The sequence below is a fragment of the Scylla paramamosain genome, chromosome 20, assembly GCF_035594125.1.
Source record: "Scylla paramamosain isolate STU-SP2022 chromosome 20, ASM3559412v1, whole genome shotgun sequence".
Lineage (NCBI taxonomy): Eukaryota > Metazoa > Arthropoda > Malacostraca > Decapoda > Portunidae > Scylla > Scylla paramamosain.
Window position 1 is genome coordinate 17268995 of NC_087170.1, and position 20321 is coordinate 17289315.

Genomic DNA, 20321 nt, shown 5'->3' on the forward strand with positions numbered 1-20321 from the left:
CTTACCACCCTTACATCACTAATCTATTGCTTTCCTTAGTCATTCTTGATCTTATTTAACGGTAGCGCGGTGTTCTTTGTATATACAGCAGTATGTCATTAACACCCTTAGGAACGCCAGGTTATTAACAGGAAGCTGTCATAACAACAAGGCTTTTCACTTCTCTCATTCCTTTATTACGTATTTTTTTAATCAAATAGTGGTGTATCATTAATAACCAAGAACACCAGATTATATACAGGTAGCAGGTACCACAACCAGTACTAGGCTTCTCACTTGTCTCTGATTCTTCTATTACACAGTTCCTTTCTCTTTCCTTCACCGAATAGTCGGATGCAGTGAACACCCTCTAACGGCGCACAATGTAAAGGAGGCAGTCAGATATTTCATTTTTCTCCTATCATACCTTCTCCTATACCCCTCCATCTCAAATTTTGTGTAATCTAACTTTTTTTTTCCATTCACTAAACTTGTAAATTCAAAGTTAGGGAGAGAAACATTCATTGACTATATAGAACGAGTCCTTGAATTGGTTTATCATAATCGCTTGTTATCCCTACACCACACTTCCGGCACGCCATGTAACCATCAAAGTACGGACTCCTTAGCCACTTACGTGCATGGTAGTTATGAGTATGATATTAAATGCCTTTGAAACATAAGAGAATCCTTGAACCACCTCATTAGAATCGCTTGTTATCACTACAACACACACTACCAGTACGCCTTGTATCCATCAATCAAACCACGTACCCTTACCCACTTATGTGCATGATAATTAAGATATTAAATGTCTTAAAAACATGTGAACAAGGTTAATATTGTTAAATCTCCACGTTTTCCTTTTCTTGAAGTAAAGAAACCCGAGAGGTAATTCAAGTTAAGTCGTTGGGTACCGTTCCCTGTAGTACTTTCCTTGCAGTATTTATCTGGCCGAACTCAAGCTGAACTACTTAAACCACCTCATTAAAATCGCTCGTTATTACTACACCACACACTACCATTACGCCGTGTAGCCATCAATCAAAGCACATGCCCTTTAGCAAATTATGTACATGGTAATTATGGTGCTAAATCCTTTTATACATGAGAACAAGGATGATATTGTGAGCTCACAAAGAGAACACCCGCCGCTTCTTGCTTCTCCTGAGGTAAATAAATGCACTTAAGTCGCAGGGTAATCTCCCGTTTTGTACTCCCCTGACCTAACTCAAGCAATATTCCATCAGTAATAAAACAAAAGAAAGCATAATGACATATATTCAGACTGCAAAGCTTCACGAGCAGTAATATTTAATCATCAAGGAAATTACCAAGGTCTCTGAGCGAAGTGAGGATGATAGAGCTCCTGTGATTGGTCAGGCCTTCCAACAGTCAATGGTTGTTTATTTTACGCGCCAAATAATTACCTTATTCTCTCTCTCTCTCTCTCTTCCTTTGTCATTTATCTTTTGCCGCTTTCTTGTACTCGTGAACTTTGAGAGAGAGAGAGAGAGAGAGAGAGAAAATTTACTGTCTCTCTCTCTCTCTCTCTCTCTCTCTCTAGTATCAACACTTAACACAATAATAGTATTCTTCAGTCACTTAACATTACCTTGAAAAATGGGCAGCTTCTAGTCAGGCTCGAACTCAGGTCACAAGGATGCAGGTCACTTACTGCTCCCTGACCTGACACTGGATACTTTTTGAACAGACCTCATATACTTATCCCTACATCCTCCACCAAGACGGTCACATTAATAATTCTGTGTACACATTGGTGAGTTGTGGGCATCCATGAGAGGCAGTTATTGGTCCTCTGGTGCACAGGTCAGGAGGCACTATCACAGCTTTCGCTTGACAGAACCCAACATGAAATTCATAATAACAAGTTGGCTGCTGTCTCACCATTCACACAATACTCCTCCTGGTGAGTCCTGGGTATGCAGGGGACTTCAGAATAAACAAAGCCCATTATCTTTTTATTTTGGTTTTGAAGGAGGAAAATTACTAATCTACACAAAAATATAACTTTTCTTACTAACCCCCTACAATAACAATGCCCATCAAACAACATACATCCCCTGATTAGTAACTAGAAGCACCTAGGAATCAAAATACCAATAACAACAACCTATGTACACCTACAGAACTGCAAGCATAATGCCTCTGAAACATGCATATCGAATATAATGGAATATGTGCGAATTCGTAAATTACGTATGGAAAACCCCCACTTAGCAGGCACCACTCACTGCTCAAGCCAAAGCCATCACCTCACCCTTCTCTTCCTGCATCCTACACCTGAAGGACTAGCTCATTACACAATCAAGTATATCTTTATGTAAAAAAGAAAACAAAAATCTACTTGTAACATTGTCATTGTCCACCCATCATCTAAGTTACCATATGTCATTAATAATCTCCAGCATTATTACACACACACACAGCCATTCTCCTATTCTACCTGTGAGCAAGTCTTGTGTCATCAGATTCACCTCACCATTTGTTACTTTGGCCTCCCCCCACCTAAAATTTCCTGACATTTGGTTACACATCACACAGCCACTAACAGAAGGCTGGTCCATAGACAGCCAACCACCGGTGAACACTAGGCCTTCTTCTGCAGCTGTTCTATCACCTTCTCTGGCTGTGTGAGGAACAAAGAGAAATATTAGCATCTGTCAGATAGGAATGAGATATGAAGTGAAGTTTAGGTGCACAATAATAATACTTACTGAAGATTATGAGAATATTTTCAAACAGAAAGTCACACTATAATTATGAACAAATATTCACCACAGACTAATTGGATTGTTTTTTAGAGGGAAAAGTCTAAACTGAATTATAGTCACATAAGTGTTTTGCTTTCATTTAAATAACCCAATGTCATGATTTGCTTGTACAGCTGGCATGGCAGCAGGCCAGCTGGCAGCAACTGCAACCACAATCTCAGCTTTAAATGAAATTCGTTTGTTGCGTGATTTTTTGTGCCAGACCTGATTGTTTTATATTTCATTACCTCACAGCACTATATGGTTCCCAAACATACAGTTTGTGGATCCAGGGTCATGAGGCTTAATTCTGTGACATCACAAATGGTTGACTAAAATGTACCTGTAATATTTTTTTTTTTTTATTTTGCATATGGGGGGTAAGTGAAAATTTTGGTGATGCATTGCTCCCTGTGCCCTCATCTAAAACACATCCTGCTTGAAGATATAGAAGAGACCCAAGACAACTTTATTTTCCAACCCTTTCACCATATTTCCACCACTTTTCACTTTTATTTCACCCCAGCAACACATCAAGAGGCTCACCGTCACAAACCAGAAGGAGCTGGACTTGAACATGGCCCGGCCTATCAACCCCATTTCACTCTCGGGGGCGATGATGTGCAGGTGCAGGTGGCTTACTGAGTGGAAGGGCGGCCAGTGGAAGCCTAACCTTGCTGTGTCTGTTGAGCCACCCTGTGTAATCAAGACCTCCTTGCTCAGAGCAATCATCTTCTCCACTACCAAGAGAAGGTGAAGAAGAGAAAAATTAAATATAGGCAGGTTTCTTTTTCTTCTGTACACACAAACTGAAAACTGATCATGAAGATTAGATTATATGCAATGAAATGTTTATATTATGACCTGTATAAGCATTATCAAAGATAAAGCCAATAAACAAATATTAGAAAGTAAACACCTAGTACTCATAGAGACAAACACCATCCTCAACAGGCAGTCACACAGCTCTATTACAACCTGACTCCTATGCATTCTGTGGTGCAAACAGGAAAGGAGCAGTTGCCTCACCCATGGGGATGTGCTCCTTGGTGAGGCACTTAGCATCAGTGATGTGCTCCCGCGTCAACACTAGATAGTGATGAGGCGCTGCCGGCCGGATGTCAGGGAACACCACAAACTCTTCATCCTGTGGTGGGGAGTGTTAGGTGCTATGGGAGACTTAATCAAAAGTAGTGTAATACTAACAAACTATGCAGACCAAACTTATCTAAGCTAACCTGAAGTGATACAGTATAATTTAATCTAAATTACAAAAACTTATGCTTAACTAATTTGAAATTACATTATCACAATCATCAAAATAGTAAAGGGCCTGGATAATGAGGGAGAAAAAAATAGGTAGAAAATACTAACATGTGAAAGATCATAGTAGCTGAAACCTATAAAAATGAATAACTTAGAACAGTCACCCATACACAGCAGTCACTACATAACCATATTTATAAAGCCTAGATGATAAGGAAAAAACAAAAGTATCCTCCTAGATAATTAAAACAGAAAACCATGTAAAAGAATACCAGCACAAACCTGGTGCACAATATTGCTTGGCTCCAGGCCATCGCATATCCGACAGAACAGGCACTTGGCGCGCTGAGGAGTGTTCTGTGTCTGGGGCAACTCAGAGGATGGAGAAGCACTCATGGTCTTGAAGTTGGCCTGGAAATGTATAGTTCTCAATTCCACTAACAATAGTACTCACTCAAAAATGTTCAACTGTGACATGATTATATGATTATCTTAATGGTAAGGATGAAAACCTGACACCATGTCCCGGCCCAAGAAGTGAGTAACAGAGCAACAGACCACGAACAGGCCACAAAACCAGCAACCAGACAATAATGAGAAAGTGTGAATAACCAACCAGAAAGCAACCTCTGACTGAGCGGGAGCATGGAGTGACACCACATACCTGGCGTGTTGGTATTGGTATTTCAGAATGGTCCGAGTTGGTTTACTCTGACCTAGCTAACCCTCTGCCGTCTCTCACATAAATAAATAAAGTCACAATGGTCAGTCAACATTACTTTCAGCCCACCACGCTTCCCCCACCCCCAAGCCTGAAGACCGCGCCTTACCACACCCTGACCTCCCCTCACCACACACTACCACAAGTACACACCCACACACTTGCTGAATAGTCCAGGAAGGTAGTCAGAGCACATAGTCTCACCTTAGCAATCCTGTACACCCTGTCAGTGAGGCACAAGGCACTGAAGTGAGGCCGTCCCATCAACACCCGGCACTGGCAGCGGGATGGCCTTTGTTTACACGCTTTTCAACGAGTTACCATTCCAGTCACTCGGTAACAGACAGCGAAAAAGTTAAAAGGGGGGTGTTATTGAATATTGGCAAAATTAATGTATTTCTTAACCTCAGTATATGTTTAAGATACAAGAGTCTTTGACTAATAATTTTGCATTAACTGTCTTATCAGTTACACAGTTATCTCTGCCCATTCTGAAAATTGGCACAGGAAATATTGAAGTACATCACTCATAATGTAGATGATCATATAATTGTTCAAGGTTTATTTGTCTTTCCTCTGCTCTTTATTACATCATCTAAAAATTATGCATCAACTCTTACCAGCTACATAATTATCTCTTCCCATTCTAGAACTTGAGACCAAGAGCATTTTGGTTTAGTAAGCTCTACCTTCATTCACTATTCAGCAGCTTTTCTCCATAGGCTGTTCAGGGAATGAACCTAATGAATTAAATTTACTGTGTACATTAAGTTTACTTGTTAAGCACTTCTACTTACCTTTGTATATCATAATTATATTGTACGTCATGTATTGTCACCCCATCAGCATCATACCATGTGTGTGTACGTATATGTACACTAACCATCTGTGTGATTCAAATAACAGTTCCAACAACAGTTTATTCATAAAGTCTTATCCCCTAATATCAACAACTGTTATGACTGGACAGATAGATAATTCAATTATATACATATTTACAGCTTGAATTACTGAAACTAAATTTTCAGTCACACAACTTCCCTTATCACATGTGCAAACAACAAATACATGACTACCTAAAGTACCTTAACTCACTGGCAACTTTATCCCTGGATTGTGTTCCAGAATGGATCATTTTCCAGATCAACATTCTGGGGACCAATGAGGCAGGCACCCTCCACAGGACCATCCTTGAGGTACATGCGGGCCACCCTCACCAGGTCCTGGGGGGCCACATCCAGTACCAGCCGCCGGTGGTCGGCAAACAGCTCATCGGTGATGTGGGCCAGGAAGCGACGCCTACCCTGGGAGCCTGGCGAGATGGGTGCATCCACCGCCTGGAACACTCCAAGCTTGGCCTCAGCCACGTCCCGCTCACTGAAGCCTCCAGACAGCACCCACTCCACAGCCGCATCAAAGACCGCCAGCGTCTGGGTGGAGTGAGGGTCACGGTAACTGAAGAAGCCAAATGTCCCACCAGCATCAGCCTTCGCTCCTCCACCGTATGCTCCTCCCTTTTCCCGAATCTCTCTATGGAGGAAGCGAAACATGACCCGTGCCAGGACCCTCAGAGCACCAGCATCTGGGTGGGCATAGGGCACACCAGGGAAAGCTTTGGAAGCAAAGTTAATGGGGAATGGAAAGACACAGTGAGTCTTGCAGGTGTGGGGGCTGAAGGTTTGAGGAATAGTGCACAGAGTTGAGATGACAGGAGTGCCATCTAGGCCCTTCAGGAACCCCTCTATGGTGCTCAGCGCAGTGGCATGGTGGTTTGGTGTAGTGTTAATGGCCACTCTCATGCCCTGCCGGTTCAACAGTTGCCCAGCCAGTTCTCTGAGGCTCTCCAGTGTTGGTGTCAAGTCCTGGGTCTCACTGAGAGCCTTCATGCGGCGCAACTGGGACAGCCCACCCCAGTTTTCAGCCAGGGATGATAGATAGCTGGTGGAAGCAGCAGCAGCAGTCATGGCATACTGATGGCCTGAGTAGACCAGACTATTGGCCTGTTCAGTGGCAATCATGCTGACAAGTGTATTAAACCGCTGTAAGTCATCAAATCTTGTTTCATTGAAAATGCGTTCCCAAAGGTCCATCATTTTCTGCAAATTTGTGTTGAGGCAGTGTGAGGAGAGCACAATGCCTTCCTCATACTGCATGGCATTAACAGGGTGGAAGCAAGTGTGAGGGGAGACTCCCAAGCCGCCAGACACCAGCTCAGCTGCTTGGTCTAGCTGCCGGAAATCCATGTCCCCTGCCCCCATGCGTGTCAGCACACCACACAGGAGAGGCACCAGGGGTCGCAGTTCCTCACTTACGTCCCTGGTGCTGAGGACAGCTGAGAAGTAAGTGAGATCATTGGTGGGGCAATCACAGGCCTGCACCTGCACTCCATCACCAAGAGTCTGCATGGTGACAGGAACTGGCACCACATTACGAGGGATGTCAGACACCTGCAGAGTTGGAAGAACTGACAAGTCCTCTTCCTCCTCCTGCTTCTTAGCCAGTGTGTGTCCAAGCTCCCAGATTCTTGCACGCTCCTCTGGGGTCAGAGCAGCAACCTTCTCCTTAAGTTGAGCTTCTTCAAGACTCTGCAGGTTGTCATCATATCCCTCCTGTGGTGCCATGGTCAGTGTATACTTGTGGGGATTTTCCTTAAAGTGTTCCTTCACCTTCTCTTGGAGGAACTTGGGATTTTCTGCTAAGCATTTCCTAAACTTGTCTATCTTACTGTTGATGAGCAGGCCATCAATGGGATCACCATCCAGGTTCCAGAGTGGGGTAAGATTCATGGCAAGTGTGAGGCCAAAGTTGGAGGCTTGGTGCTTCAAGCCAAGTTCAATATTGTGCAGCACAGACTCCACACGCTCAGCAGGAAACCCTTCCTCTATGATTTTATCTAAGGTCTCCTCTATGATGGTCTTGATCTTCTCTACATCCTGGTTCTTGACTCCCTGAAGCCCCACAGTAAAGACTGTGCTTCTTGTGTGGCCATCATAGCCTGACGATGGAGAGAAACCGGAGCCAAGCCCAGGCTCCAATAAAGCCTTATAGAAAGGAGCATTAGGTCCACTGGTCAAGAGGTCTCCTAGAATAGCTAATACCAATGTTTCAAAAGTATCAGTGATGTCAACTAATTTATAAGACACTGCAATACTATTCTGTGCATCTACACTAGCCAGAGGATCAAAGCCACAAGCCACATGAGCAGATCGAGGTTCTTTCCACCTGGGTTCTTCTGGCACTTCTGTTTTAGGGTCAATTTTGTTGTAGTGGCTCAGATAATTTTCATGTATGAACTGTAGATGATTGACAAGAGGCTGGTCTCCATAGGTGAAGAAGTGTGCATTGCTAGGATGATAGTGGTATGCATGGAACTGCTTGAGTTGCTCCCACGTTAGCTTTGGAATAACTAGAGGGTCCCCGCCCGACACCACCCCATAGGTGTGTGATGGAAGGACACCATTTTGAAGCTTCTGCATGAACAGCCGCTGGGAGTCAGCAAACACACCCTTCATCTCATTGAACACCACACCCTTGAACACAATGGGGGAGGACTGGTCCTCGACATCCTGGTGCTCCAGCCTCCAGCCCTCCTGCAAGAAGTCCATCTCAGAAAGATTGGGCTTGAACACAGCATCCATGTACACAGACATGAGATTCCTGAAGTCGACTGGATGTTGTGTGGAGAATGGGTAGATGGTAAAATCACTGCCTGTCATAGCATTCATAAAAGTGGAGAGGGAACGGTTCAGCATCTTGAAGAAGGGATCTCTGCACGGGAACTTCTCACTGCCACAGAGAACTGTGTGCTCCAGGATATGGGGCACCCCTGTGGAGTCCATGGGGGTTGTGCGAAAACCCACACAGAACACATTGTTGGGATCAGCACGAGCTATGTGAAGGTAGTCAGCACCGGTGCCTTGGTGCTCAAGGCGGAGTGCTGTGAGGTGAAGTTCAGGGACTTCCTGTACCTCTTTCACCACAAAACCAGAGATTTCTCGCCCCACTGGAAACTCTGCTAGGACTGCCTCCTTTGTAACCACTGAGAAGTAAGAAATTAACACATAAGTCCATTTATATATACTTATATAAATTATAAAAAAAAATACTTTGCATAATAACACTACATATCTCAATAGTATAATAAAAGAGATGTTTGTACTTAGAATCTATTCATTAACCAATATCAGAAAAATATGGAAAGAGATCTGACCTCTATTTTTATTTTATTTTTATTTATTTACTCATTTTATCTTTGTGTTATTTCTTATATTAAGCAGGGCAAATGCATTAGCAGAGTGTGGCTTCCAATGCCTGCTCCTCAGTGCCGGCATCAGCATGCACACCAGGTAAGAGAACCAAGTGAGACACATATAAATCTGTAAATTTTCTGGTGTTTTTGCTGTCATACAACCTCCCCATAAATATACATGTTATGAAAGTCCACATGAAAAGGGCACAATAATAGGGGTATGTAGTTAATCTCCAGGTATGCCAAGAAAGCACCAGCTAGTGATATTAGAACATGAACATTTATTCATAGCTATCTTTCTTAAACTTCAATTATTTTCACTACATGTCTTTAGCAATATGCTTTTTAGGCAAGAGAAAGGTGTATAGTTATGTGGAGAGCACAATATTTTATTTACCTATTTATTTACTTATCTTTATGTATGAGGGGTGTTGGCCAAGGGCAACAAAAAAAAAAAAAAAGAGCCCACTGAGGTGACAATCCCTAACGAAAAGCAAATTGGAGGATAAGTGTCTTGAAACCTCCCTCTTTAAAGAGTTCAAGTCAAAGGAAGGAAGGAAGAAATACAGAAGCAGGCAAGTTCTAGAATTTCCTGATATTAATGAATAATTATGTATGCACGAGTAAACAGCACGATATTAATGTGTAGCTATGTGAACATGTGTAGCTATGTGAATACTGATGTGTAATTAATCCCTACTTGTGCGGAGAAAGCACCCACCCCGAGTGTTGCATCACCCTTCACCACACTCCCTCACCTCCCACCGCGCCGCTCCTGCCGGGGGTTGCCACCAGTGACGCCGCCCCACGCCAGTACCCGCGGGCCACCACTCTGCCCTTGGACACCAGCGACCGTAGTAATGTGGAGATAGTCATTTTCCCACAGGTAGCTGCTCGCATCACGCTACACAGCACAGTATTGCTGTGCCTCACATGGGCAGTGATGTGTGCTGGGTGATGTAAACAAACCTGCCTCTTCTTCCTCCTGTGTCCTCTCTCTCTCTCTCTCTCTCTCTCTCTCTAAGGTTTAGTTTGTCGTACATTTAACTACCTTATTTCATGGATTTCCTCTCTATTTCACCCATTTCCGGTTGTTTTTATAATGTAATTTTTTTTTTATTTACCTACTATTCAAGTATTGCCTCCCCATACACTTCTACGTAGATACTTGCCTTTAAGTAAGTTTTTTTTTCTTTCATGCACTTCTTTTACATTATCTTTATTTGCAAATTTCCTTTCATTGTTCAATGTCAGCCTTTTATTATACGACAGGAGAGAGGCTGAGGAATGATTAAGAAAAGATGACTATTGCGCAACTATCAGCTCCATAAATTATTTTGTTTCTTTATTTGTTGGTAATGCATTAAAATGGAGTGTGTTCATATGCGAATCATAGTTCTTTGTGACCTCAGCATGGACTGCATATAATATTTTTTTCCTCCTTTGCTGTCACTGAAATAAGTATTGGGTTAAACTATCTCATATATAATACAACAAGCAAAGAAAGCTGCAGAATCAAGGACAGCGAAGGAGGAAAAGTATCATATGCAGTCCAAGCAGAGGTCACAAAGGACTCGTGATTTGCATATGCTCTCATGCACAAGATCACGTGGCCACCAGCATCATATTACACATATAACACTAGATAATTTAATTCTATAACATTATACAGGTATTCACGCAGATAATCCATACTTCATTGGCAGACAAAAATATCCTCATGGAAGCACTTTCTTATAGATCATAAACAGATTTCATTCCCTTTCAACGCGATGGAATAGTGTATGCTGTACTGTCATAGGATTTGATGTGTAAGAGAACTCTATGTACTTCAGGACATATATATACATACATAATAACACATACATCCAAGTCAGCTTCACATATGTCATGTGAATTTATTTCCAACTCCATTATAGTACAAGCAAACCATACCCTAATAGTTAACATATATATCCACCAATATATTGTTAGGCTAAGTACATAATAATCTTTCATAAGATACTGTAAAATATCATATGGGCTTGAATTTTGCCATGTATGAAAATGTTAATCCTGCTAGATTAATTCTAATGCTAAACAGCATACACACATCTGAACATTCATATGTGAGAATTTCTCTCTTCACTGATAGGGTAATCACGAACAAGCATATACTCTCATTATCTCACATGAAAGCTTTATCACAACAGACATATTCATAAAAAGGAACCTTTGGGGATCTTGCCACCTACACATGTAGTGGCAATAAAACCCAGTGTTTACGACACTTAAGATTAAGATTGGTCTGAATACATCAGTGCCATCTTTTAAAGTCTCTTGATTGCTCCACAGGTTAATGTTTCCATTATTATTTATAAGGCACATTTGACTTAATATCTACACATTAATTCACAAACATCAATAATATATGTACTGCTTACCTGATCATTATTAAGTTCAAAGGAAATTAACTTATATACTATTATGTAAATTATCACATAGCATGTCTCGGGTTATACAAGGATTTGTGGAGATCACTGGAGAACCCAGGACTCACACACATCAGATATTCCCTTCTTATAGTCAGACTGACACCAGATCTAAAACTGCTAAAATACAACTAATACCACTCATTTCTAAACTTCAAGAAAAGCTGAATTTCCCGCTTGACTGTCACAGCTTTTATCTATCTCCTCAATCCATGCCTTCCTAAGAATGAGGGAGGCTATCAGTAATACTAGTTTCACTTCTTTATCTTTTCATCTCCATTTCTATATATACATATACATACTCTACACTCTTTATAAATGGGTCACTGAAACAAGACATCTGCATACCCTGATCATCTTTTGTACATGGTAAAATTACTACTGTGTACTGTTTATTTTGTATCTATCTAAATATTCCACAACTCAAAATAACATCCAATTTTTCTCAACATTAATCATAATAATTCTCACAAATGATTGCTTTTTGTATTAAAGTATCTTGTACTGAAGCAACTATGAAAGTGATTAAAATTACATAAAATTTCACGAGTTAGGTAGAGCAGCAATGTTGCCAATTCAGTAAAAAAAATTGATAAATAATTTTTTTTTTTTTTCAAATAACTCTGTTCACCTCTGGTTATATCTTAAATACACATACAGGCAATGGAACTAAGTAAACAACCCTCTCTGTATAAAGTTTGGCTCACATCCTGAGTAGTAATGGGTTACAGCAGAAGACTGCTGTGTCACTGAGAAAAACCTGATAAAATATGTTATAACCTTCTCTTTAAAGTACAATATGGCAATTGGAATACTGACAGCTTTAGTCTCAAGTAATATGAGACTTTCTATAATAAAGCTGCTACTATTATAAAACGTTGTGTTGAAAAATGGGCATCATACTTGTCATCACACATACAAGTATCAATAACATGTTTACAGATTATATAAAACTATATTAATGCACATGCAAGAAAGTCCACCCATCATCACATTTAACAACCAGTAACACATACACATTAACAAAATAACTATCATGTAACACATAATTATGATCCAAAGCAAATCTGACGACAAAAACAACCTTCATATAGGAATATAATAAGATTAGAGAGTAACCACTAACTACACCAGGTAAAATTCTCTCTGAGCAACTGCCACATAAACCTGAGTATCTAGCATGCCCTTCACCCACAGGCAGGAGAATGTAAGGGATGTGCCATGGTTTAGTAGGACACCGAGACATAAAGGTTGTAGCATCCAAGTGACACACCTTTCTTCTGAGCAGTGGCATGGACATAGTAATCCCCAGAGACAAGCCAGGCAGGGATATACTTGATAAGCTCTGGAATGCTAAACACTCCTCCTCTCACCTTGTACTGGCCCTGGTAGAGTAGGAAAAGAATAGTGTAACTTTCCATGCTCACTTTTTCTGGTTCACAACAGTGCATGAATTCTTGTGCAACAGTAGAGAAATGAAGGAAAAATATCACATCACGTACGAATAGAGTTCTACTAAAGAGAATTATAAACCTTTCCATGAATGGTTTTCCAATTTGTAATGATGAATTCTTGCATGAGAGAAGGGAAATGAAGGAAAAAAATTTAATTACTTACTAAATTATTACAACATAGAGAGACAAACATTGAGTCCCACAGCACACCTCATGCTTTATATGGCCTGACAAACAGTTGATATAAGAGTTGATATGGAAGGACAAATCACTCACCTTCTTAACAGGACACCGGCAAGGCAGTCCAAATCTAGGAAAGGGGTCAGGACATGGTTCAGGGGCCACAAAGGGAGACAGCTGACATACATCCTTGTAATGGCAGGACCCCAGGCCATCCACACAGGGGATCTCCACCCAAAACCACCCCATCTTGCGCTCCACTTTGACTGAAGCCTGGCAAGGGAAGTGGAGATATTTGTTTATTTCACTGAACATACAAAGCAAAATAAAAAAATAAAAATAAAAAATGAGTATAAGTGAAGGTAGTCATTCATGAAGCCTTTATTCACAGGTTCACATACCAAGATGGGAGCATCAAGGAAGCGATCCAGGTATGCATTCAGGGTGAGGGTGATGTTGCTGTCGATCAGCACTGGGTCTGGGGTCACCTGGAGCTGCTTGAGCTGGAAGATTAAGCAAAGATTAGTTTCATGTTCACATTTAAAATAGCAATGTAAGCCTGTGTAAGTGAAAATGTGGGTGGACAGTAAATATGGGATCTTTGTTTCAAGGTGCAAGTTATATATCCCATGAAAACATAAAAAGATGGGCTCTAAAGTCCTAATGGTTCTATTGTACTTTAAGAAAGACAATAGGATACTGGCATTACATGAAAAGCACGCAATAAGGTCTTAAAAACATCACACAACTGAGTGACCCAAGTGATTGCTGTCCCTATCATCATAATTGCATGGCTGCATACAACTACAAGCAATCAATATTATTATCATAGTGAAATAAGCAATTCATACTTCATAAAGCTACCAAAACTGGTCACATCCACTTTGACTGAAGCCTGGCAGGGGGAAGTGGAGATATTTGTTTATTTCACTGAACATACAAAGCAAGTAGTTACCTGCACTGGGTCTGATTCACTGCCACAGTTTGACCACGAGAAATGTATGTGGCGCTCCTGTGCAAAACAAAAGGCAAAGTTAAAATCTTCACCTTAGTGCTTACCCAGAACTCTTCACAGATCTAATGTGCCAAATTATGAAGACATAGAATGAGTCTTCTGTGTTTATGATGAGCAGCTGTGTATGTGTAGGCAAATGTTCATTCCTCTCCCAACATCTTATTTCCACATTCTGCAAACTGTAATCACTTATAACTAAAATTCACAAACAAACTTAATCATTCTAAGTCTTCCTCTCTGTAACAGTCACCACACCTGCATATATTTACACATCATTAAGGGATTATTACTTTATGAAAAAAAAACATATACTGGTCATAATTCATCATGAAACATATATATTTAATTAAGTTAATACATTTCACTGGAGTTTATGCATCATTGTTCATGAAAATATTCCCTTACATCTATGTCCTGCATAAGCTAATAAAACCATGCATTCACATAAAAGGAAAAAATATGAAAGAACACACTAAAATTTTTCACTTACATTCCCTAAATCATCAATGTAAACAAGGTGTGTGGATGGACTTGTAGCATCCCAGGTACTGAGCAGGTAGAGGAGGAGCCAGACCTGTGTGAGGGTCACCACACTCACTACAAAGGCCAGTGTCAGCCGTGATCCCATGCAGCACTGCCTCCAGAACCTGCAGTGTGAAGTGTTGCTCATAAACTGCTAAATTCTAAACTGTTCTATTTATTATACACTGAATATCACAACAGTAAAAATCAGGAAAGTTATGCTTATATCTAATGCCAAGAGCAATTTTCCTCTTTTCAGACATTAAATTGCTATATTTTCAAAACATTTAAGGACACAGTCCATAAAGATACAACAATCACAGAGGAAGTGATCAAAGTATAAGTAATGACACTATTTCATTGTGAAATCAGAACTTAACATATATTCCACAGTTCTGTCATGTGAAGATAAGAGAGAGAGAGAGAGAGAGAGAGAGAGAGAGAGAGAGAGAGAGATGGGGATATCCAAACTAAACTAAGAAAAGACTCTCTCTCTCTCTCTCTCTCTCTCTCTCTCTCTCTCTCTCTGAACATAACAAATATGATAAGTTATCACCAAGAAAGGTTCGTCACACAACACCAACGTTCCCTTCCCTTACCGCTCTTTGCAGGAGGATATGTGGTGGCGGTCATCCTTCAGCTCCTCAGCCCCGAGTGTTTCCACCAGGACATCCCAGGACACCTCACCCTTCTCTCCAAATTGGATCTTCATTGTCCCTCCTCACCATTGGAATGACCTGTGGCAACTTACAATTAACTTTATGTAAATAAGATGGTCACAAACGCATCTTAGGAGAGAGAGAGAGAGAGAGAGAGAGAGAGAGAGAGAGAGAGAGAGAGAGAGAGAGAGAGAGAAATTGCATACCACAAGTAGCAATCGTTCCCAGTATACGTACAGCAAACAATGAGAAGTTCCTCCCTCAACAAACACACTGAGCAAACCAACCAGCCACCAAGGCTACACAGTGCGTCTGGTACTATTATCCGGACCCAAGCTTACACAGACCTGCCTTTATATCATGAACGACACTACATGGGCCAAAATCCACCTCATGACAAGCCGCTGGGAGTGTATCTATAGTGATAAGGGCACTTATGCGACACATATACTTTCCTCTGTCTCCGCGTCCTATCGTCTTTGTTTACTGTTTACATTTCGGTCAGCTGATCACTTGGCCTTGTGACTTACGACTTTTCACACACACACACACACACACGCACACGCACACACACTGAAAATTTAATATGAAAACGCGTATTTGCTTATTATATGGTTAATGGTCAATAGGCAGTTATTATTGGTGTTATATAAGTTTGTTCCGCGCACATACATTCACCTCGTCTTCATCCTCCTCCACTTGTTTCCACCTTATTATCATCATTGCCTAGTTTTCGTGTCTCCTCATCCTCTTCCTCCTCCCTCCTCTCGTTCTCGGAGAGAACAGAAATATTATTAGTTGTAATCGTCTTTAAAGACGATTACAACTAATAATAACATTTTTTATTCAATCTGCTTATAACTTTTGCAGAAGTTAGGTGGCCATACGTGTAATATTTCCCCCACTTTTTTTTTTCTTTAAGTTTGCTTGTCTTTTTTTGTGTGAATTTTTATTTTATTTTATTTTATTTTATTTTATTTTACTATCTTTTATTTAATGTCAGAATTTTCGAATAAGAAGAATGAAATGGTGAAGAATAGCTTGTCATGGCTCTATTAGTTATCTATGAATTGTCCATACATAACTTTTTGGGGGTTCCACTAATACCGCTATTTTATTTAGGGTGGAATCAAAAGCTTTTCGTTTTACCTACTCCTTTCTTCTAACTGACTGCCTTCAGCCTCTTTCTCACCTCTGTCGTGTTGCATCTCTTGCTATCTTCTACCGTTATATTCATGCTAACTGCTCTTCTGATCTTACTAATTGCATGCCTCCTCTCCTCAAGCGGCATCGCTACACAAGACTCTTCTTTCTCTCACCCTTATTCTGTCCACCTAATGCTAGAGTTAACCAGTACTCTAAATCATTCACGCCTTTCTCTGGTAAAGTGCTTTCCCTGCCTGCTTCTATATTTCCTCCTTCCTATAACTTGGACTCCTGCAAGAGGGAGGTCTCAAGACACATCCTGTTTTTTTTTTTTTTTTTGCCATTTTATGACACACACACACACACACACACAGAGAGAGAGAGAGAGAGAGAGAGAGAGAGAGAGAGAGAGAGAGAGAGATCAGTGGTAAGGCTTAGTGCACCGTAACACACCATGTCATCTTTTTATTCTTTCATTTATTCTATATGTACCCAAGGGTGATATCCATTTTCTATTTTCCGAGTGTCCACTGATTCACTAGTACAGCCTTGGCTTGCTTCTTGGAGGTGGCTGGATTTGTGTGGATGCATGAGTGTTCAAATGTGTAAAATCCCAAATATCACAGGTGACCTTATAAGCTACTACTGTATCTTTCCTTCTGTTTAAGATCCTCAGAGTATACCGAGTTTTCCAATCTGCAGTTTTACTTGTCTCTTACATGACACCCTCCACCATTTAATTGGCTGCGTCCTCATCTTATCTAAGTACACACACACACACACACACACATCCTGTAGACTATGTTGCAAGTCTCTCTCTCTCTCTCTCTCTCTGGACAAGAGATACGATCAAGGAACACTGTTTTCATCAGAGATTATAAGTCGTGCTTTTATGAGTATCTTTTCGCCATTTACTAGTATTTGAATCATGAAAATACTCAAAGCCAACTTGTGGTAAGTAAAATCCCAAATAACACAGGTGACCTTATAAGCTACCACTGTATCTTCCCTTCTGTTGAGGATCATCAGAGCATACCCGAGTTTTAAATTTGCAGTTTTATTTCAGCCTCTTACATGACACCCTCCACCATTGATTTGGCTGCGTCCTCGCCTTCTCCAGTCACACAATGAGATGGTGAAATTTTCAGTCAGATTACTAAACTTTACTGGCATTTTGTGACAAGGGAAAGGGTGAAGAGGCAAGCCTGAGGTCACAGAACCCCTGCACCTCATATTATTCATACTTACGAAAGCATTTTAATCATATAAATGTCACTCAGCTCCTACTGATCTAAAATGCATCACAATTACAACAAAAATCAAAAAGACCTGTATTAAGGAACCATCTGGACTTTCATAAGGACTATTTTCTAAGGCCACAGCGATGATTAGTGGGGTTTTCAAGGGTATTTATCCCAGTACTTTTGTTAAACCTTCAGGGAACATTCTTGAAAACCCATTACTTTCTAGAATTATAAAAGCCTGTTGAAAGATAGTCCCACAAGGAGCTAAAACACTTACAGAAGTCCTATGATAGATAGACAGACATGAAGTCCTTAAGCGAAGTATTCGAGGGGATGGGAGCGATCCTTCGGGTACTGTATACCATGCAGCTTCGCGTTTTGATCAAAGCCTTTGTAAATCCTCAGGTGCACCACGTCGTCTTCACCGATGTCCACCTGTGCACAGAGGGACAGACAACTTCAGCAGATAGACTAGATAGACACTTCACATCAATCCCTCGATAAAGAGTAACATGTTTCTCTTTTAACCTTTCCTATCACATTCCATTGCTTCCTCCAAGTAGCATGGTATCTTTTCTTGACCTTGCTGTCTTTTGTCTTCAACTCATAGAATTTATAGTGATGTAATCAAACGACTAGACAGCCTAGCTTGTTAGGCTCAGTATAGGGACCTTGCTGTTTTACCTTTGTATTCTTTTGTATTTTTTTATTCTGATATTTGCCCCTTCCCAATAAATAAATAAATAAATAAATATATATATATATATATATATATATATATATATATATATATATATATATATATATATATATATATATATATATATATATATATAGAGAGAGAGAGAGAGAGAGAGAGAGAGAGAGAGAGAGACTGGTACGGCACCGCCGCACGGCCTGTACGCGTTGCCAAGTGTAGCAGAGGATAAACAATGTCTTTGTTCCATCATCAAATCGAAAGCCAAAAAGAAGAAGAAAAAACATGCAGTCGTTATAGTACGTTTATCTGTTCCGCTGACGGCGTCCGTTCAAGCGGAAGCAGAAACGGAGCCCGGTTCACACTACAGTCGCTCGAACAGAACGGTGGTGATGTCATTGTTGGGCGGTGTACGGAGACGGAATCCGTAAAAACGAACCAGTGTAAACCAGGCCTCAATAACTCTTCCTTTCTAAATTTGGAATTCCCGATCTCTCTCTCTCTCTCTCTCTCTCTCTCTCTCTCTCTCTCTCTCTCTCTCTCTCTCTTTCTCTCTACAAAAAAAAAAATACATCGAAAACATTCGAACAAGTAATATATGTAACTTTGCCAAAGAAATAAATCAATTGAATGCTATGTTTAATGAAGAACATGTACTGTACGTGACTAGAATAGGTAAAAGAGAGAGAGAGAGAGAGAGAGAGAGAGAGAGAGAGAGAGAGAGAGAGAGAGAGAGAGAGAGAGAGAGAGAGAGAGAGTTATAAATACATACAGAATTTAACTTACAAATCATCTATACAACTTAAGAGAGGCAAATAACTTAATAAATAATAACTACTATCTTTTAGGAGTACACGTAATTACCACTCGATCGTTTGTTTCACGCCTTACCTTGGCAAAGTAGTTGATCCCAGCCACGACTTGCGTCTTGTAGCTCAGCAGTGTCATGTGGTCCACCTGGCGGCCCAGTTTCTCCTCCACCTGGTGATAAGAGAGTCAATATTATCAATTAAATGATCTAAAGTCTCATTTCGACTATTTTTAACAGATTTTAGTGGTTTATTTATTTATTTTTTTATCTATGATATATATATATATATATATATATATATATATATATATATATATATATATATATATATATATATATATATATATATATATATATATATATATATTATCTATGTCATATATTTATGACAGCTTTACCGAGGGATGCATTGCGTTCCGTGGGCTTACCTGAGGCTTGATGGCGTCCACCAAGGCCTGCACCTCGGGGGTGGGCGGCTTCTCCGCAGAGGTACCTCCTGGTCTCATCCCTTCCACACTTACGCCCACCAGCACTGAACGGAGAGATAATGGTAGGGACAAACTGGCAACTCTACCGAAAAGCGATTGTTGACGATCTCGTTCGATATGAGCTTACTAACTAAACAATAAATTTTGACTGCACTGTGCCTAATAACATTAAGAGGAACAACCAGCAGGGAAGATCCTTCATGACCACTGCACCACACGCCAGAAGCCGTTCATATATTTATCACGATTGCTGCGGAGGAACAAGGTAGTTATGGTGCAAAACAAACCAGTTGTTAGGAAGAGGACGCTGCACAGTCGGAGTGTCATCTTGGCGGAATGGGTGTCTCGAGGTCCTAACGGGAGGCAGGTAGAACAGGTCTCCTCTCTACCACGGCGATAAGAGGTCTGGCTGACTCGGTGGCTTTTGGAACCTCCGGAACCTTACCATTCCTTACCACCACTCCCACCTGTTTAGGATGTAACATTGAGTGGTTGCGTCACCAGCTTCACGTTATGTAAAGTAAACATGTACCCCAGGATGTTGTGTCATTGAAGGAAACTTATCATTCTATCTGTTGCTACCTGCACCTCCATAAATGTGTGTAGGAAAATATCCATCCCCACATCCAGGAGTAGGTAGCAACT

General features: G+C 40.7%; 4 protein-coding genes and 1 long non-coding RNA gene across 9 annotated transcripts in view; all 5 read right to left on the bottom strand.

Moving 5' to 3' along the window:
- The window catches only part of LOC135110776 (uncharacterized), a 58327-nt gene extending 57965 nt beyond the window's left edge, over positions 1-362 (bottom strand). Inside the window, exon 1 of the long non-coding RNA XR_010273419.1 lies at positions 277-362. This is a non-coding gene — a long non-coding RNA (uncharacterized LOC135110776). The remainder of the gene's footprint in view (positions 1-276) is intronic.
- Positions 363-1948: 1586 nt separating this feature from the next.
- On the bottom strand, positions 1949-5492 carry LOC135110503 (adenosine 5'-monophosphoramidase HINT3-like). Of its 3 annotated transcripts, none has more exons than XM_064022876.1 (5): positions 4894-5492; positions 4302-4430; positions 3783-3900; positions 3300-3493; positions 1949-2629 (listed from the first exon to the last, which is right to left on the bottom strand). In XM_064022876.1, exons 1-5 carry the CDS (start codon positions 5002-5004, stop codon positions 2591-2593), a joined length of 591 nt encoding a protein of 196 aa, XP_063878946.1. In that variant the 5' UTR covers positions 5005-5492; the 3' UTR covers positions 1949-2590. The 3 variants fall into 3 exon arrangements, with proteins under 3 accessions (XP_063878946.1, XP_063878949.1, XP_063878947.1); XM_064022879.1 differs by having other exon boundaries at positions 4302-4418; positions 4945-5486; XM_064022877.1 differs by having other exon boundaries at positions 4945-5466.
- A 154-nt stretch (positions 5493-5646) lies between these two features.
- On the bottom strand, positions 5647-9993 carry LOC135110501 (presequence protease, mitochondrial-like). Its single transcript, XM_064022872.1, has 2 exons — positions 9748-9993; positions 5647-8779 (listed from the first exon to the last, which is right to left on the bottom strand). The coding sequence occupies exons 1-2, from the start codon at positions 9887-9889 to the stop codon at positions 5844-5846; spliced, it is 3078 nt and encodes a 1025-aa protein (XP_063878942.1). The 5' UTR covers positions 9890-9993; the 3' UTR covers positions 5647-5843.
- Positions 9994-10856: 863 nt separating this feature from the next.
- Positions 10857-15788, bottom strand: LOC135110502 (ganglioside GM2 activator-like). 3 transcript variants are annotated; one of them, XM_064022873.1, is made up of 7 exons: positions 15638-15788; positions 15231-15368; positions 14600-14756; positions 14050-14106; positions 13496-13597; positions 13191-13367; positions 10857-12845 (listed from the first exon to the last, which is right to left on the bottom strand). In XM_064022873.1, the coding sequence occupies exons 2-7, from the start codon at positions 15341-15343 to the stop codon at positions 12687-12689; spliced, it is 765 nt and encodes a 254-aa protein (XP_063878943.1). In that variant the 5' UTR covers positions 15344-15368; positions 15638-15788; the 3' UTR covers positions 10857-12686. The 3 variants fall into 3 exon arrangements, with proteins under 3 accessions (XP_063878943.1, XP_063878945.1, XP_063878944.1); XM_064022875.1 differs by having other exon boundaries at positions 15642-15775; XM_064022874.1 differs by having other exon boundaries at positions 15528-15656.
- A 1689-nt stretch (positions 15789-17477) lies between these two features.
- LOC135110504 (cystatin-A-like) lies at positions 17478-20153 on the bottom strand. Its single transcript, XM_064022880.1, has 4 exons — positions 19964-20153; positions 19617-19720; positions 19269-19358; positions 17478-18115 (listed from the first exon to the last, which is right to left on the bottom strand). Exons 1-4 carry the CDS (start codon positions 20001-20003, stop codon positions 17993-17995), a joined length of 357 nt encoding a protein of 118 aa, XP_063878950.1. The 5' UTR covers positions 20004-20153; the 3' UTR covers positions 17478-17992.
- Positions 20154-20321: the final 168 nt, after the last annotated feature.

Bases quoted from the DNA above. Each gene is read 5' to 3' on its own strand.
- LOC135110503 (XM_064022876.1), bottom strand. From the start codon at position 5,004: ATGGGACGGCCTCACTTCAGTGCCTTGTGCCTCACTGACAGGGTGTAC. The intron at 4,431-4,893 runs GTGTGTACTTGT...ATACATTTCCAG, and splicing joins ACTATTCAGCAAGTGTGTGG to GCCAACTTCAAGACCATGAG. The intron at 3,901-4,301 runs GTTTGTGCTGGT...TCCCCACCACAG, and splicing joins CAAGCAATATTGTGCACCAG to GATGAAGAGTTTGTGGTGTT.
- LOC135110501 (XM_064022872.1), bottom strand. From the start codon at position 9,889: ATGCGAGCAGCTACCTGTGGGAAAATGACTATCTCCACATTACTACGG. The intron at 8,780-9,747 runs GTGAGGGAGTGT...CTTACTTCTCAG, and splicing joins CAGGAGCGGCGCGGTGGGAG to TGGTTACAAAGGAGGCAGTC.
- LOC135110502 (XM_064022873.1), bottom strand. From the start codon at position 15,343: ATGAAGATCCAATTTGGAGAGAAGGGTGAGGTGTCCTGGGATGTCCTG. The intron at 14,107-14,599 runs GTAAGTGAAAAA...TGTTTTGCACAG, and splicing joins ACATTGATGATTTAGGGAAT to GAGCGCCACATACATTTCTC. The intron at 13,598-14,049 runs GTAACTACTTGC...TTAATCTTCCAG, and splicing joins GTGAATCAGACCCAGTGCAG to CTCAAGCAGCTCCAGGTGAC.
- LOC135110504 (XM_064022880.1), bottom strand. From the start codon at position 20,003: ATGACACTCCGACTGTGCAGCGTCCTCTTCCTAACAACTG. The intron at 19,721-19,963 runs GTTTGTTTTGCA...CTCTCCGTTCAG, and splicing joins CGTCCTCTTCCTAACAACTG to TGCTGGTGGGCGTAAGTGTG. The intron at 18,116-19,268 runs GTAAGGCGTGAA...CTCTGTGCACAG, and splicing joins GGATCAACTACTTTGCCAAG to GTGGACATCGGTGAAGACGA.